Source organism: Pelodiscus sinensis, chromosome 9 (genome assembly GCF_049634645.1).
Source record: "Pelodiscus sinensis isolate JC-2024 chromosome 9, ASM4963464v1, whole genome shotgun sequence".
In the NCBI taxonomy this organism is placed as follows: Eukaryota; Metazoa; Chordata; order Testudines; family Trionychidae; genus Pelodiscus; species Pelodiscus sinensis.
Genome location: NC_134719.1, coordinates 31,263,079 through 31,279,648, shown reverse-complemented (window position 1 = coordinate 31,279,648; position 16,570 = coordinate 31,263,079). Strand labels below are relative to the sequence as shown.

The following is a 16,570-nucleotide window of genomic DNA, read 5'->3' as shown; positions in this document are numbered from 1 at the left end:
GGGAGGGGGGAGGCCATTTGGCTCAGGCAGAGGGAAGGGCTGCAGGACGCAGTGATGACATCACTGTCATGCCTCAGGAAACGTTTTTTTTTAAATATATAGAGAGATGAACATAGGGACCTACCAAGCCCAGTACTAGAATTACAATATATATTTATATGGTTGAGATTCCCAATAGGAGATGGAGACTCCTTCCTATACCTTTGCAATACCTTTGGACCAGTCAGTAAGGGTGCATCTACACAGCAACCTTAGCTTGAAAAAAGCTATGCTATTTGAGCTATGCAGATTGCACATCTTATTTTGATGCTATTTCAAAATAGCTTATTTCATAATTTGGTGCTGTCTATAAAGTGCCAAATTTTGAAATAAAGCACTGTTCTGATGCATCCCTTACTTCTCATGGAATGAGGTTTACAGGGATGTCGGAATAGCAAAATAGTGCTGCTATGTAGATATACCCTTCAATTCCCAACCTCCAAAACCCTTGGATCTGGAAGAATGGAAGAGTATCATAGGAGATTTTTGAGAAATGGGGAAAGATGAATGTAGGGTAAAAAGAGAAGTAAATCAGTGCCCCCCTTTTGGCTCTGATATTTGATCAGAAATGTTTCACATGTACAAAAAAAGCTAGTTTAAAAGAAAAAGAACAGCTCAACCAGATTACTCTGAGAAAGAAAAGCAACACAGAGGCAGACCACATAAATGGCAAAGTAAGCAAAATACTTCTCCATCACACATACATACTGATATGTCTAAACAACCTATAACAGTGTCTCCCAGCCCAGGTCGGTAACAGGGCTCATGTGAAAGCTCTAAAAATTGCTGTCAACAGCCCATCATAGGTGTAGTTCGGCACCTTACGTGGGGCGAGGGTTCAGAGCCTGAGTCGCAACTTCAAAGCACTACAACAACCATTACTTTTAGAGCACTGGCATGATCCTTGCTAGTCCAAGTTTGTGGATCCAGGCTGGGAGGCTTGTTGCCATTGGCTGTGTAGACGTACCCACTCAGATCCCATAAATCCCCACACAAGAGCTCAAGTGAGGCCTAGTTCTGTAAGCTGTAGTCTATCCTAATTAGAGTCTTCCATCTGGACCACGTGGAAATTACATGTAGGTTTAAAACAAAATTAAATTTCTATTTATGTGTGACGTGGGGCAGAGACAAAGTTGAAGAAATGTGCTTTGTGTTTAGAATGGAAAGTAGTGAGGTTTGTGGTCACTCTTTGCAGCTAGTTAAAGATTGTCCCACTGGAACAAATACTGCTGTCTCCTGGAAAATTATCTCTATGCTCTGTGGCTGAGGATTCCATATCCATTCACATGATCTAGTGAATGGATATGGCTATTTGCATGCCTATGGACAGGGGCAGATGACTGTTTTGCGGGGCCCCCGACAGCATAATTCCGTGGGGCCCCCCCTTTGCCACGGCGCATGCGCAGTGACGCCATGCGCATGCGCAGTGGTGCCACGGCGCATGCGTGGGGCTTTCTGAAGCGTGGGGCCCGGGGCGGCCGCCCCGTTCGCCCTGCCCTGTATCCGCCCCTGCCTATGGAATTCCACACTGGAATGCAAAAGCCAGAAAATGTACACGTAAGGAACAGTGATCTAGTAGGAAAATAGGGTTTGAATGGTGGGTCTTTTTTAAAACTTAGCAGAGAGATTTATTATTGCAAACAAAACTGACCCATTTCTATAGCAATTTAATAAAAAGGACAGATCTATATTTGGACTAGAGTTTGGACTAATCTGAGATCATTTCAAATGACCTTAGATTAGAGTTTCTTCCTCTTCTCTCAGCCACAAGATTTTACAGACTGCATCTAATTGAGAGATCTTTGTTCTTGAATGAATTTTTGGACAAGCAATTTTTTAAACTCTAAATCATAGAATAAAGCTGCTTCAATGAAGGCAGGATACATAGAAATTATTGGGTCCAAACATCAGAACAGAAATTAAAACCAACAGACTCTTGTTGGAGCCAGACAAGAGGATTAGGTAGATGGTGGAACCTGGGTGCAAATGGTAGAATATAATAGGCTATTAATCAAATGTTTGTTCACTAGGCATATCGACAGCATTTGACAGACCTGGTTTGTGTTAGTTACATATCTAAAATGCTATCTTCTGACTAGTCACATCATCAGTGGTCTCAATATGATTAGTCTTAGAAGAACATTGGTGTAGGTCTTATCCTATGATGGGACACTAAAGGAAGGACGGATAAAAATCTCTCTGGTTGTGAGATATTTCAGTACTTCACATGCAGAGCTGAGTAATTAGAGTCTCCAACTTCTCTATTAGTTTGTAATTTCATTTATCCTGCTTAGAAGCAAAACCTTTTTCTTTCTCTGAGGCTACAGGAGAGTCAATAGGAGAAAAAAGATGACTACATGTAAGGAAGACTTTGTATATAAAAAAATCCACCCTGATAGATATTGCTGAGTTGCTGGGGGCAAATACAGAGCCTGAATCCCCACAAAATAAATGTTTAATAATAATCGCTGTATAAAGACTGAAGTCTTGGCTTAACATGAATAAGTAGCTATGGATGAGGCCTCATTTCTTGGGAGACAGGGTTAGGGAAGTAATTGAATCAGACGGTTGGGAACAAAATGTCTGTAAAATAGGGGGGAGCACCCAATGGACTAGATAACCTTGAATACTAGAGGAGGTAAACAGTAGGCGTGCATGGACAGTACTTGCTGTATAAGGATTGGTTCCTGTAAGTCTAAATTCACAATTCGAAAACATTTGCTGCAATGCATGTTAAATGCACTGTCATATGTAAATGTGTATGAAGGAAGAGGTTTGCTGTGTCACTTTGACTGTGGCTTAAGCCTGATCAATGCAAGTGGAGTGGAAATGTATGCTACTATAGAAATCTCAGTGATGAGTTCAAATCTGAGCTAATTTCTTGGAAACCAAGAGCAGGGGCGAGGCAGACATGCAGAGGGTGGCAGGAAAGGACATGAAGGATTATGTGCTCCCCATGCTATGGAGGGAGGGGCAAGAGGCCAGCAGCCAGCATTGCCTTTCCATCCTTCAGATTGTTCAGGGCATCTGTCCCAGATCCTGTACTTTGGGAGGCTCTGCAGACTAGCAGGGGGTCTGGAACGGGTAGCTGGGATTGAGCCCACCCCTGCACTGACTGCTGGCAGGAAATGGAGCGAGCCTGTCCCTATCGCTTGGGGGGGGGGGGGTTGGAAGAAGGGGTGGGATTGCCTCCCCCCACTCACCAGTGGTGGGGAGCAGAGTGAAGTGGCTGGAGCCAGAGGAGCAGATCAAGCTGGGGCTGGGTCTCTTTGCTTTCCACCTGCTGGTAAATGTGAAGAGGAGGATGCAATCTCTGCCATCAGTGCCAAGTCCACACTAGTGCCCCAAGCCTCGTCAATCAGGGAAGAGGGCTTGTGGGAAGAGGTAGAGTGGGAGCACAGGACTGAGAAAAGAGTGAAGTAGGAGTGGGAAGATGTGGGACCCAAGACAGGCAGGTATTCGTCCTGCCCCTCCCCCTACACACACACACCCTACTAGGGTGGACTCCTCCTGGCTAGAGATGGTGCAGAGAGAAGGCACCTGGGGGTGGTGGTCATGTGGTCTGTGCTTCCCTTGCATCCCTCCCCTAGCAGTTGTCTCTGACCAAGAGAATAAAGCCAAAGATGCTGCTGAGGGGGAATAGGGTCTCAGAAGCTATCCTGACAAGTGGATGCTGTCTCAAAGGCAATCCCAAGAGAGATGTAGCTCTTTGCTTGCACTTTTTTATCTGTGTTCACTGCATATTGGCTTCACACATAAGACACTCTGAACAGGGTTACATAAATGAAGTTTCATTCTATTTCACTCATCCACCATATATTTACTGAGACCATCTGGTCAAGTTGGAAATTAATTGAACAAGTGTGTCAATCATCTGAGCCATGTGTCATTTTTAAATTCTATTTTATTCTAAATAAAGGAGGCAAAAGACTAATCCTTTATGCCAACCAATGTTTATCAAGATAAATGTATGGTTTGAAAGCTGGCAAGTACAAGTCTGATCATCTACTCTGAGGCTCTTGCATAATACAAGCCATGAAATTTCACTCAAATTCCTGAATCAGACTTACAACTTCTAGTTTAAGCTGGGAACTAATGTAGCAAATTTATAACATTTGAGACTTCCTGGACTTACAAAAAATAAACAGTGATTTCTGTTTTTTGTTTCCAATAGAGAAAAGTGGTTTTCCTTTTTTATTTAAAAATGGTTTCAGCATTAGAAATAATGTGATGAAGAAATATTTTAACTTGAGACAAATGTGTATCAAGTTGCAGGATGTTGCACTACATATAAAGGGTGCTTGAGCTGTCTATGACTCAAACACATACAAATCAAATATTTCTTAAATATCAAAGAAATATGATCCATACAAACTATAGCCACAATTCCCAAGACTAATGTTATTTTAAGGTATATACATTACTCTATTTGGCTTGAAACTTTTATTATTGTTATGGAGACATGTGGGCCATTCCTCATGCTAGTCATGTTTATACCTATTATAAAAAGTTAATGCTTGAGTGTGCAGCAAGCCCAAGAGTGTAGTATCCAGGATAAATCTTGTGTCTTGAAACTGGATGTAGAATATTTACCATGTAGTTTTGTTTATATGGGGAATAGAATGGGTCATTGTGACAAGGTGAAAGGTCTTTACGCCTTCATTTGTAGACCACAGGTGTTCTTTGAAGAGATTTTTTTTAAAAAATAAAGACTATTATTTGTCCTTTAAATTAGCTCTTATTGCAAGTTACCACATCTGTGCTATGTAGTAATGAAGCAGGGAGAGAGGTCATAGTGGGGAACTTGTACTTGAAGAAAACATCTGGACATTACTTTGAGATTCACTAGCAGCTTATATTTTAATAAGCAATAATGAAATTTAAACTAAATTCTACTAAGATTTAGACAGGCTAATAAAAGCAAAATGAAAATGCAAGAAGTAGTAGAAAAACCTAGCACAGTCTTCCCAATTCCAGTTGAAGAGATTAAGTTACCCATAGAATGGCATTAATTTTGTAAGATTCCTTGGGCAATTAATTTACAGCAGAATTCATTATATAGTAAGCTAGGAAGTAGGTCTGGCCCATAAAAGCTCATCACCTATTAAACCATCTTGTTAGTCTTTAAAGTGCTACATAGTTTTTCCTTTTGTTTTAGCAAGATCAGACTAACACAGCTACCTCTCTATTACTACACCATTCAGTTCTGGGGAAAAAAAGCCTATAGACTGAGGATCAACAGACACTTTTTCAGGACAGTCTCTTTCAACTTTTCATTGGCTTATAAAAAGCAAAGATATGTGAGTTTGTATGCAACACCTGCACCTATGAGAGTAACAAAGACCAGCTGTAAAGCTCAATTGTATCTATCTATCTATCTATCTAGAGGGAGAAATTAGGGAGAAGGTCTAGCCATCAATGCAAATGACATTTAAGCTTCAATGGCCTCTTCAGCTAGAAATAGCACAAATATTAAAGGGATGAAATTGTGTGACAGTCGGTTCTCAACTAGTAATGCTCTGGCTAAACATTTAAGAACTACCCCTATTAAGAAATCAAAGCTAGCACATTAGCTAGTTCAGCTGAGTATTTAGTACTTGAGATAGCTACTTCATGGAATCAAAGGACTAGAAATATTTATAAGGTAGTGTTTATAATACACATTTAGTTCTAATTTGAGAGTACCACTGGCTAGAATGTTCATGAGATTCTTCTTATTTGAAAATTTACTTTTACAGCTGCCAATGCCACATTTTTATTTTACATATCACATTCATTCCCATAAGAATGAGCACCTTTCAGAATAGCATCAAACAAAGTGACTGCCATCTGTCACATATATGTTCTCTCATACTCTCCTCATGGAGAGAGGCATGTGCATTTCACTCCATTGCTTAAATAACCTATTTGATTCTTATAAATCTTATTTTTATTACACAGAGCTTCTTTCTTCTGACACTTCCATTATACCATACACTCTATGTGCAGTTTATTAATTTCCAAACAAGGAAACCAATGCAAATGATACAGGGCTATACATTTCACTTTTTTCATGGCAGTTTTAATAAAATATCTCAGAAACAAGTTATAAAATTATAGATCAACCACAGTGGAAACTGCTTCAGCAACAGTGTCTGCAAATTCATTATAAGGTATATTTATGCTTGCTAGAAAATCTTCAACGTGAATGCTTCATGAATAATATTAAGACAGGAGGCTGAACTTATTTTTCCCCTTCCCACTGGGTGTTTTATTTTATAGCATTTGCATCAGTAATCAAACACTTCAACAACAGAAGCTGGCATGATGGTGAGTGGAGGGATTATCTCTCAAACAAATGTGACAAAATGGTTTCACGTTGGGAAAATATTGCACAAATGAACCAATATATGGAGAGGGAGGAGGAAAAAGGAGCAGGAGTGAGCATCATGAACATGGATTGTGAGGAAAAAAGGCACTATTTAGCTCTGTGTGTGTGTGTGTGTATTTAAAAATAAAGGTCATGATGCACAATCCATGTTTTTCAAAGTTACATTCAGTACTGCTTTAGAGATGCTCACAAACCTAGCTCTCAACACAGAAGTTACAGAAAATTGCTGATCTAAGTATTAGACAGTACAAGGGTCTGAACACATTTATAATCATGTGCTATAAAAGTCTTCACAAAGAGGGCTCATTTTATAAATAGTGTTGCAAATGTTACATAGCTGCACAGGCTTGAAGTACAGAATATATCCTGACAACTAACCACCCATTATAATTTCTCTGAGTCTGATCTCCAGTAGTCATAAAATAAGCTCCACTTTTAAAGAGCTAAACTGGCAGTGAACTTTGAAACAGGCTTTTGCTCTGGTTGCCTCAGCAGCATAGTTTAGACAGCATCATAATTACATCTCTTTTTATTCATACCTTTTCAATACTAGTGAAACTGATGCAAAAATGTAACAATTGAATCTCCCTTGACATAAAACAGCACTATGTAAGGTTAGGAATAGCAAATATGTACTACTGGAACGCAGAAGCAGCTAAACATCTTAAGAAATCTGAAACATCTAGAAAAAGCATTGCAAACTCTCAGACTCCTTCTCCTTTATTACATTTTAACACTGTAGACTGATTTCTGTTTTAAATCATGTAAGAGGAATTATTGTATCTGTGTATAATATTTGAATACACACAGCATACATTTATGGGGTTCCATTTCCTAAAATATTTTAAATATTGTGCATGAACACAAAATGAAATTCTGGCAACACTGAAGTACAGAGCTCCCAGTGATTTTAAAGGGGGTAGGAATTTAGCTCAACTGTTCCCATAAAGCAAATCTCTTTTCCTGGTCTAGACTGTTGCATAGAGCCCCCATTGACTTCAGAGTAGTAATGTGCACGCAGAAGTCTGCATAATCAAGTCCAATGATATCACAATTTACAAGTCACTAAATTTCACTAGACTCATTAGGGTAAGTATTGAGACAAACTGTTACTTATATACAGTAAGTTACTTTTAATAACCAGTGATTTTGAGAATTACAGAATACAAGAATAGAATTGGTTATTTAAAATGTGCGAAGTTGATTATCTTTCAGGAACCAGAAGTTTGACTGTTTGAGGTCAAAGAATTCTAAAATACTTTCTGAATACATTATTTCATACAATATAATTTAGCCACAATCTGGATTCCTCCTCTACCCCAACATTTAATATATTTAATTAATACTTTTCAATTAGTACATTTCTAAAGAGATATATATTTCTGCACCACCAATTTCAATTTTATCAGTTCACAGCAAATAGAGAACAGGAGTTGATATTATCTGAGGAAATAAATTTCTTTCCCATAATGTGAAACATGAAAATTAAATGTCTCCTTTAGAACTCCAAGCTTTTTATAATGTATTTTAAGATTGTTTCATTCATTTTCCTAAATTTAAATCTTGGCAGAGAAGAAGTTCAAAAACTACATTTATAGGATTACGTCCTGGCACAACTTCTGCTGATTTTAGCAGGGCCATGATTTTACCCATAGTTTTCTTCCCAATCTAGGCCATTTGTGTCTCTCATATTTCACTAGCTATCTGGGTACTGTGTTTTTACTTTGTATTTCTGTTCAGGGCTATCATTCTGAAAACTTTACAAAAGGATCAAGAAAATAAGGTGCTATAAACAAATAAATCTAAATTTTATGGAGGAGGGGGACAAAATGTCATCTACCTAAAAATGTCCATTTTTTCAATAAATATCCATTGTATTTCTAGAATTTACCAGCTTAAAATAACATTTTAGAACTGTAATAACCAATCTATGACGACTCTTCAGTATTTCAGCACTACTCATCAGATAGAAAATGAGCTAGAAGAAACAAATCCAGTAGCAAATCCTGTGCCCCAGTGATGTGCTGGCATCAACAATGAAGCGGATACACAGGAATTGTATTAAGTAAAATCCTGCCTGGTGCATGCTACATAAATCAGTAATTAGCAGTACCTAACTGAGAAGAGCTATTGGAAAATAACTGGTTTTTAAGCCTCAAAGAGGAAGATCCAAAGGACAATAAAGCAAATTTAAAATCAGTACTTGACAGTGTCTCATTAGCCTTTTTATAATTGGATTATTGTGTTTTTGGCAGCAAATATCCAATTTACACATGATTTTCAACTCCCAATCATTTTCATATTACCAAAAAGAAAAATACATTGAAGCAACTCCATCTTAATAACTTTATACTACTGCTTTAAACACCATCCTTAGGAACTCTGATCCATGGCATCTTATTCTCCTCCTCCTCCTCTCCTGTCCCCTCCTCCCAAAATCAAACACAGGGACACTCATTTTTAAAAACTGAAGGTGGAGAAAGGGACAATTACTGTAATATTTTAAAAAGTTGTATGTTCAATAGGCAAGTTCTTTGCAAGCATTTATGGCAGTTGTTAAAATAGACTCCCCAGTACCCAAACAGCTGTTCACTAAATTCAACTATACTTAATCTACCAGGTGTTTCAAGCTGCTAATAAAGGCAAATGCACACAAGTTTACAATAATGACATAAGGCATTTACATAAACACATGTCAAGTTTAACATCTCGCTCTCAACCACATATTGAATTTTCTTTTCCCTCTTTTCAAATATTATAAAAAGATATAGACTAATTTCATGTAAAGAGAACTTCTGGACAATGTGCCATATTAGTAGTTGTATAGGTTGAAGTGCATTTCAGTGATGTCTAACAGTTCACTAAAATAGGGAGCAGAACAGTAGATGAGATGGTTTTTACTTCACATGTAACAAAACTGGTGCAAACACCACTTTCAGCTAATTACTTGTAACCTTTTTGGTCCAAATACATAAAATATGCAGTATTTACAGCATTTTACTCCTTTTGTAAATGCAATGCTTTAAAACACATTATAAAGCACCTCAGTAAAAATATTCTACAGGTAAAGGTATAGAAGAAGTAGGAAAACCCAAACCATATCAGAGTTCATTAATGGAGTCATAATATTGATTCATCAATATTTTAGTTTACAGTCATTACAAAGGATCCATGGAGCAATTTGATATTTAATGTACTAGTTTTTTTTTTTAATATTGATGTGCAAGCATTCACTAGAAATGCAGGCAATCCCAACTTTCTTTGCAGAATTTTTCCAAATTCAGTTGGGGAGAGGGAGGAAAAGGAAATACTGATTAGTTATAGCTTTACTTTTTAATAAAACTATAGTCAATTCCAGCAACAGCGTTTCTTAGCAGACCACAATTAATCATTCCAATGAATATCATGTAATGTGACTCTCAAAAACAAAGCACGGATGTCAACCAATTATTAACACTAGTCATAATTGTATACAACCAAAATCTTCATGTAGAAGTTGGGAAAACATAATTTCTTCTTTACAGAAGTTTAAATGAAAATAAATTGCTCTGAGAATCAAGAACACCATAAATAGAAGCATCTTTTGTTTATATTTTCAACCAGAACTGCTCTGTGGTTAATATCTGAAAAGAAAAGTGTAGATTTCTTCAGGGAAAAGGTAGTAACTCCCACTGAAATTATTAATTAGATAAAAGAACTGAAGCTTAAGTCAAGTATCCAACACCTTTGGTGTAATCCATAGCCCACTTTCCTCATCTCTAGAGAGAAATATGTCAGAGGTCTATCAGAAATCTAGCTTCCAGGGCTGAGAACTAAAGATGGCAAAGTGACCAAAAGTTTAGTCTATTATCTAACAGTATACTTTGCTCTTAGTTCGCCTTAGGGTAAATCTTTTCATAGAAAAAGTTTTGCGCCAGAATATACAATTCTCCATCTTTTTCCCGAACTGCATGTGCTCTGACAAACTGAAATTGCTCCAGTGCAAATTCATAGAACTCATTCTCCATTTTCCAAATTTCTGACTGTTGAAGCTTGGCAATGGTTTCTTTTGTTGGGAGCTTTTTCTCTGTTGTTTTCCGAAGATGAGACTTTTTTCCTAAATGGAAAATGAAAGCCGTTATAATTCCACTTGCACTTACAAGTTTAAACAATTCCAGAAGTGTACCAGACTGCAGTTTTAATTGCACATTTTTCTACAGTTAGTATGTTGATAAATTGTATCACAGTTGATAGAACTTAATCCTGAATTTATTAACAGAACCATGTGGGACTGGCAAATTGAAGCCTCTGCCACTAAGCATTAATGCATTTTGCATTAGTGTTTTCTTAAAGAACACGCTCCTCACACTTTATGCAAAAGGACACAGTTATTAAAGACCCTTACAGGAAACAATCTCTTACAAAATTGTGTTACACAACATAACGGACCTGTAAGATCTTTCTTTCAAACCTGATTAATATGAGCTTCAAAATTACTACAGATACCAAATATTGAAAAATTAAGAAAATTCAATGCCAGAAACATTTACTATCAGAAAAACTGGTTCAGAGAACACATTTTGTCTACGATGCAGCTTTACTAATGTTCATAAATGATTTAAAAAGCTACATATAAAATATTAGTTTTGCACATTTATGGACTTTTAAAAACAACAATCTTTTCTCTCTTCATGATCACAGGCAGATGTTCTGCCCAGAGTCATCACATGCAGTAGGGCCAAGGAAGGCATAAGCAGTTATCCAGAGAAAATTCAGCTATTTCTAATGCCAGAACTTCTGGGATAACCAAAGGAGAGGAAAAACATGCTCCTGTATTTCCATAGCCCAAATAATATCTGATGCAGGATGGTGGTCAAAAGACCTTGCAAAGATAAGACATCAGTGTAAATATGTAGGAGATTGCTCAAAACCAAACCCAAGATGTTCAACCTGAAACAGGCTTTGGCAGGCTGTAAGTCTCATGAGGTTTGCTTACACTGCACTTTACAACGTACAGCAGCAAGTCTCAGACCTTAGATCTACAGATTCAGCTTGTGTAATAGTGTTAAAAACAACTATGTAGATAATTGGGTTCAGGACAGAGCTTAGGCTCATAGGCCTGGCAGAAAGGGTGGGCTTCAATGCCTGAGCTCCAGCCCAAGCATCCATAAGGCTGCTCGTATAAACTGGGCTCTGAGACTTGCTGCCCCAGGTTCTGAAACACAATGTAGACCCATTATGAATCTATGGGCCTCCAAATGTGCTGGTACCTTCAGACACAGGTAAACTGGGCATTCTCTAGGTCTGCAAGAAGGTGGCGTGGATTTAGTATGATCAAAGGTCATGCACTCTGTAGCAGGGAATGTTTCTTCATCTTGATTTGGAAAGTGCTAACTCCTTGGGTACTACCACAATTGAATTAATAAAAATGGTTTCTAACCTATCCATAACAGTTGTTCTTCAAGGTGTGTTGCTCACGGCCATTCCACATTAGGTGTGTGCACAGTGTGTGCGCTGTTGCTGGAGCTTTTTCCCTAAGTGGCATCCATTGGGTCAGCTCTAGCACTCCCTGGTGTTGCATGATGGTAATAAGGGGCACCACTAGTTCCCAGGACTGGTGACACTTCGCTGGGCCTTGGGCAATACTGGGAGGGTGGAGGTGGGGAGGGAGGGAGGAGCTTGGCTCCAGGTCCCCTGGAAGAGGTGGGCCCAGGGGCTTGCCTCCCTTCAACACTGCCAGTACCGCAATACATGGGACTCCACTGGTGATTTAAAGGGAGGAATATCTGTTTGCTCAGAGAATGTCTGAACACAAGACATTAGCCAATACGAGATTTTCTGGGCTAAAAAACCAACAGGACATGGATCTTCTGTGCTATTGCCACAAAGAGTTGCCCAGATCTATGGGATGGTTTAGTCCTCTCAGTATAGAAGGCATGGGCATGTGACATCTAATACTGAAGCTGACACCCTTCTGAATTCCTGTGTGATTTCAGGTAGAAAACTTGCAGAAAAATGGCCTGTTTACTTTGGCCATTAATGTTGGGTGGTGGCATAGCTGAACTTTGTCCTCAAGGAACACCATGTACAGCGGTTCTGACACTAGAGTAGAGATTTCTGAGACCCTTTTGGTTGAGGTAATTGCTACTATGAAAGAGACCTTCAAGGAGAGAAAGCGCACAATACTAGCAGCTTAAAGGGAGGGTGCAAGCATCTTGACAGGCACAGATTTAAATCCCAGGGGAATTGGCTTGCAAATCTAAGGGTAAAGTCTCTCTCACCCTTTAAGAATGTGGATGGGCAACTCATGAGAGAAAATTTGAACTGCCGTTCACTGGTGTCTGAAAAGCTGAGATTGCTGTTAGGTCTACCATGATCGATGCAACAGACAGGCCTCGCTCTTTTAGATACAGCAGGTATATCAGTACAGATTGAAGGGAAGGCAGAGTTGGAGAAAAACTTTATTGGGGAGACAATACTGAGAAACACTTCCAGTTGGCCAGGTAGGTAGCCCTAATAGACAGCTTCCTATTATCTAGAAGACCTGGCAAACTTATTCTGAACAGGCTTCTTCGCAGGTACACCCACTGAGCTTCCACGTGGTCAACAGAAGGGTCCTAAGGTTCAGGTGCAGTAAACAGACATGCCTTGTGAGATCAGATGCATTACTGACAAGACTACCAGCATGCTGATCTAGTATTGGCACTATCCGAACAATGCTTGCCTTGTCCTGCTTGATTTTCAGAAGGACCTTGAGGAACTGGAGAAAAGTCACAGAATAGAAGAGCTGCTCATGGAAGCAAGAATGAGTCAAAGGGAGCCTGACCTTTGGTTGCAAAAATGTCTACTTCGGGAGACTCTCACCCTCAGAATATGAACCTGGTGGTCTGGGATGGAAGGGACAACTAGTGGTGATGGTAGAAAGATCTGCACAGCAAATTTTTTTAAAGTATGTCAGAAACAGGAAGACTGGTAAACAATCAGTGGAGCCACTGGATAATTGAGATGCTAAAAGAGCACTCAAGGACAATAAGGCTGAGGACGAGAGGGAAATACCCAAACCTGAACCATTCTTTGTAGCTGACAAATTTGAGGAACTGTCCCAGAGAGAGAGGAGTCATTAGTGGAGGTTTTGGAACAAAATGATAAACTAAATAGTTAAAGTCACCAAAACTAGATGGCATTCACCCAAGAGTTCTGAAGGAACTCAAATGTAAAATCTCAGAACTACTATCTATCGTTTGTAACTTATTCTTTAAATCATCCTCGCATGGACTGATGACTATTTAAAAGAAAGGAAATAAAGAATAGGAATAAACGGTCAGTTTCAGAATGAAGATCGGTAACTAGTCGTGTCCCATAGGGGTCAGTACTGGATCAAGCCTATTCAACATAGTTGTAAATGATCTGGAGAAAGGGGTAAACAGCAAGATGGCAAAATCTGCAGATATTAAACTGCTCAAGATAGTTAAGTCCTATGCAGACTGAGAAAAGCTTCAAAAGGATCTCATAAAACTAGATGACTGGGCAACAAAATAGCAGATGAATGTTAATGTTGATAAATGCAAAGTAATGCATATCAGAAAACAATCCCAGTTATACATATAAAATGATGGGCACTAAATTAGCTATAAACACTCAAGAGAGAGATCCATCAATGGCTATTAGCTAGGATGGCAGGAATAGTGTCCTTAGTCTGTTTGTCAGAAGCTGGGAGTGAGCAACAGAGGGTAGAGCCCCAACAGACTGCCTGTTCTGTTAGTTCCCTCTGGGGAACCTGGCTGTTGGGAGATGGATTCTGGACTTGATGGGCCCAATAGGGCCGTACTTATAGTCTCAACTTTCTGGCTACCACACCAGCTACATCAAGGGTCCTGGAAAGATGCTCTGGCTAATCTCTCTCCTCCCTCCCAAGAAGGAAGTGAACTCCTGCATGGAGTCTTGAGGGAACAAGTCCTTAAATTTTGCCAAATAATCCCATACTGTACCTGCTGTAATTGTATCTCTTCAGCAGGGCTTGCTGATTCAGGATATGAAGTTGCATATCCACTGAATAAATCGTTCTGCAAAACATAACTAATTTCTTTTAATCTTTCAGACTGGGGATAGCATTTGTCTGCACTCGCTTGGCACTCTCATTGGATGCCATTACAACTAGGGACCCAGGAGGAGGGTGAGAACATAAGTACTCATACATCTTGGCTGGCACATAGTATCTTTTCTTCTGCCCTCTCTGAAGGGGGAGGGAGAGAAGATGGGGTTGTTTTTGACCAGACCCGTAACAACACTGTTGGTGGGTATGGCCACCTTAGATATTGCTGCAGCCCTAAAATGGTCTTGTCTGGGGAGGACAGGAGGAGCTCTCTCCTCTTCTGTCCCTATTATGTTCATGGCTCTTGGGATGCATTTAGGGCTCCACCTCAGAGTGAAGTAATGTCCTCTTGTGGTGACTATAGGGGAGTGGTGTCCCTAGTTTCTGCTGGTTGGTGCCTAGGATACAGGGACCGGTCCCAGACGGGAGAGGACCTCTCACCTGGGCCACTCTGTCTTTGGAAGATACCGGAGATAAATCCCTGGCCTCTGCTGCAAAGAGTACTGTGATCTTGCTGGTGCTATGACTACTTCATGGCATCTGAAGGGGTCCTGTTCTGCAACCAAGTGTCCTTGGGGGTAGAGTCAATGGTCCTGTCATGAGACTCGTGGTGAAATGGTCCAGCATGGGTTGCACTCCACTGTCTTCCCAGTTCACCTTCCCTCAGCAATCAGGTTGCTGCTTATGTTTCTTCATCAATATCAGAGATGGAGAACAGGGTTAAGAACCGTGTGGTGCCAGAGATGCTTCACATGTAGCTGAAGTGCTTGGTGCAGAATCTGAGATGCGTGGCTCCAACACTGGTCTAAGAACAGCTTCCATTAGGATAACCCTCAGTCTTGCCTCACTTTCTTCATATGAAGCTTAAAGTCCTGATAGATCTGACATCACTCTCATACATGAGGCATAAGACTATTGGAATGTGGGAGGCACAAGGTTTAAAGCTTGGGGACCAGAAAATACCTAGCTCCTGGGCAAAGGGAAGCCTTCTACTCTCAAGAAGGGGGACTAACTACCTACACAACAAAGACTAATAAAGTAAACTTAAGAGAAAATACCGTTAAAATGCTTGCCAAAGCAAGAGAAGATGTCCCAGCAACCATTATAGGCATTAAGAAGGAACTGAAAGAGCATAGGGTCAGCAGCACCCCTTACACCAGCGCATCAGTGTGTAGCATCAGAAAACAGAGGAGAAGCCTTAAGGATACCACGGATGGAACCTAATGTGGAATGGACACAAGCCAGCAATCTAAGAAATTATATGCTTGTGCATCAATATTAATTGTATAACCTAATACAGGCAGTCCCCGGGTTACGTACAAGATAGGGACTGTAGGTTTGTTCTTAAGTTGAATCTGTATGTAAGTCGGAACTGGCGTCCAGATTCAGACACTGCTGAAACTGACCGCCAGTTCTGACTTACATACAGAATCAACTTAAGAACCCCAGGCGTCCCCAAGTCAGCTGCTGCTGAAACTGATCAGCAGCTGATTCCAGGAAGCCCGGGGCAGAGCAACTCTGCCTCGGGCTTCCTGTAGTCAGCGCTGGTCAGTTTCAGCAGAAGCTGACTTGGGGACGCCTGGGGCAGAGCAGCTGGGGTGCTGCTGGGTTGCTCCAGTAGCGCCCGCTCCTGGGTGCTACTGGACCAACCTAGCAGCACCCCATCTGCTCTGCCCCAGGCATCCTGATTCTGCCGCTGCTGAAACTGACCAGCAGCGGCTGAATCAGGACCTGGGGCAGAGCAGCTGGGGTGCTGCCGGGTTGGTCCAGTAGTGCCCAGAGCGGGCGCTGCAGGACCAATCGGCAGCGCCCCAGCTGCTCTGCCCAGAGTCCAAAACAAAAGCCTGGTCTGCTGGGGGTGGGGGGAGCACACTAGCTGCGCCCCCCCCCCCCTCCCCAGCAGACCAGGGACACGGGGAGCAGAGCCTCTGAGGCTTTGCTCTGGCAAAGCCTCAGAGGGAGGGACCCCGCCGCGGCTGCGGCTTCAGTCCGGGAGCCTGTGGTCTGCTGGGGACGGTCCCCAGCAGACCACAGGCACCCAGATTGAAGCGGCAGCAGCGGCGGTTCCCCGCGCCTCTGAGGCTTTGCTC

General features: G+C 40.7%; 1 protein-coding gene across 2 annotated transcripts in view; it reads right to left on the bottom strand.

Annotated features, from left to right (window-relative positions):
* Positions 1 to 6,078: 6,078 nt before the first annotated feature.
* HS2ST1 (heparan sulfate 2-O-sulfotransferase 1) overlaps positions 6,079 to 16,570 on the bottom strand; it is a 149,476-nt gene continuing 138,984 nt past the window's right edge. For both annotated transcript variants that reach the window (XM_006120249.4, XM_075936408.1), the window contains exon 7: positions 6,079 to 10,505. In XM_006120249.4, the coding sequence (XP_006120311.1) occupies positions 10,279 to 10,505 (227 nt within the window). In that variant the 3' untranslated portion in view covers positions 6,079 to 10,278. The remainder of the gene's footprint in view (positions 10,506 to 16,570) is intronic.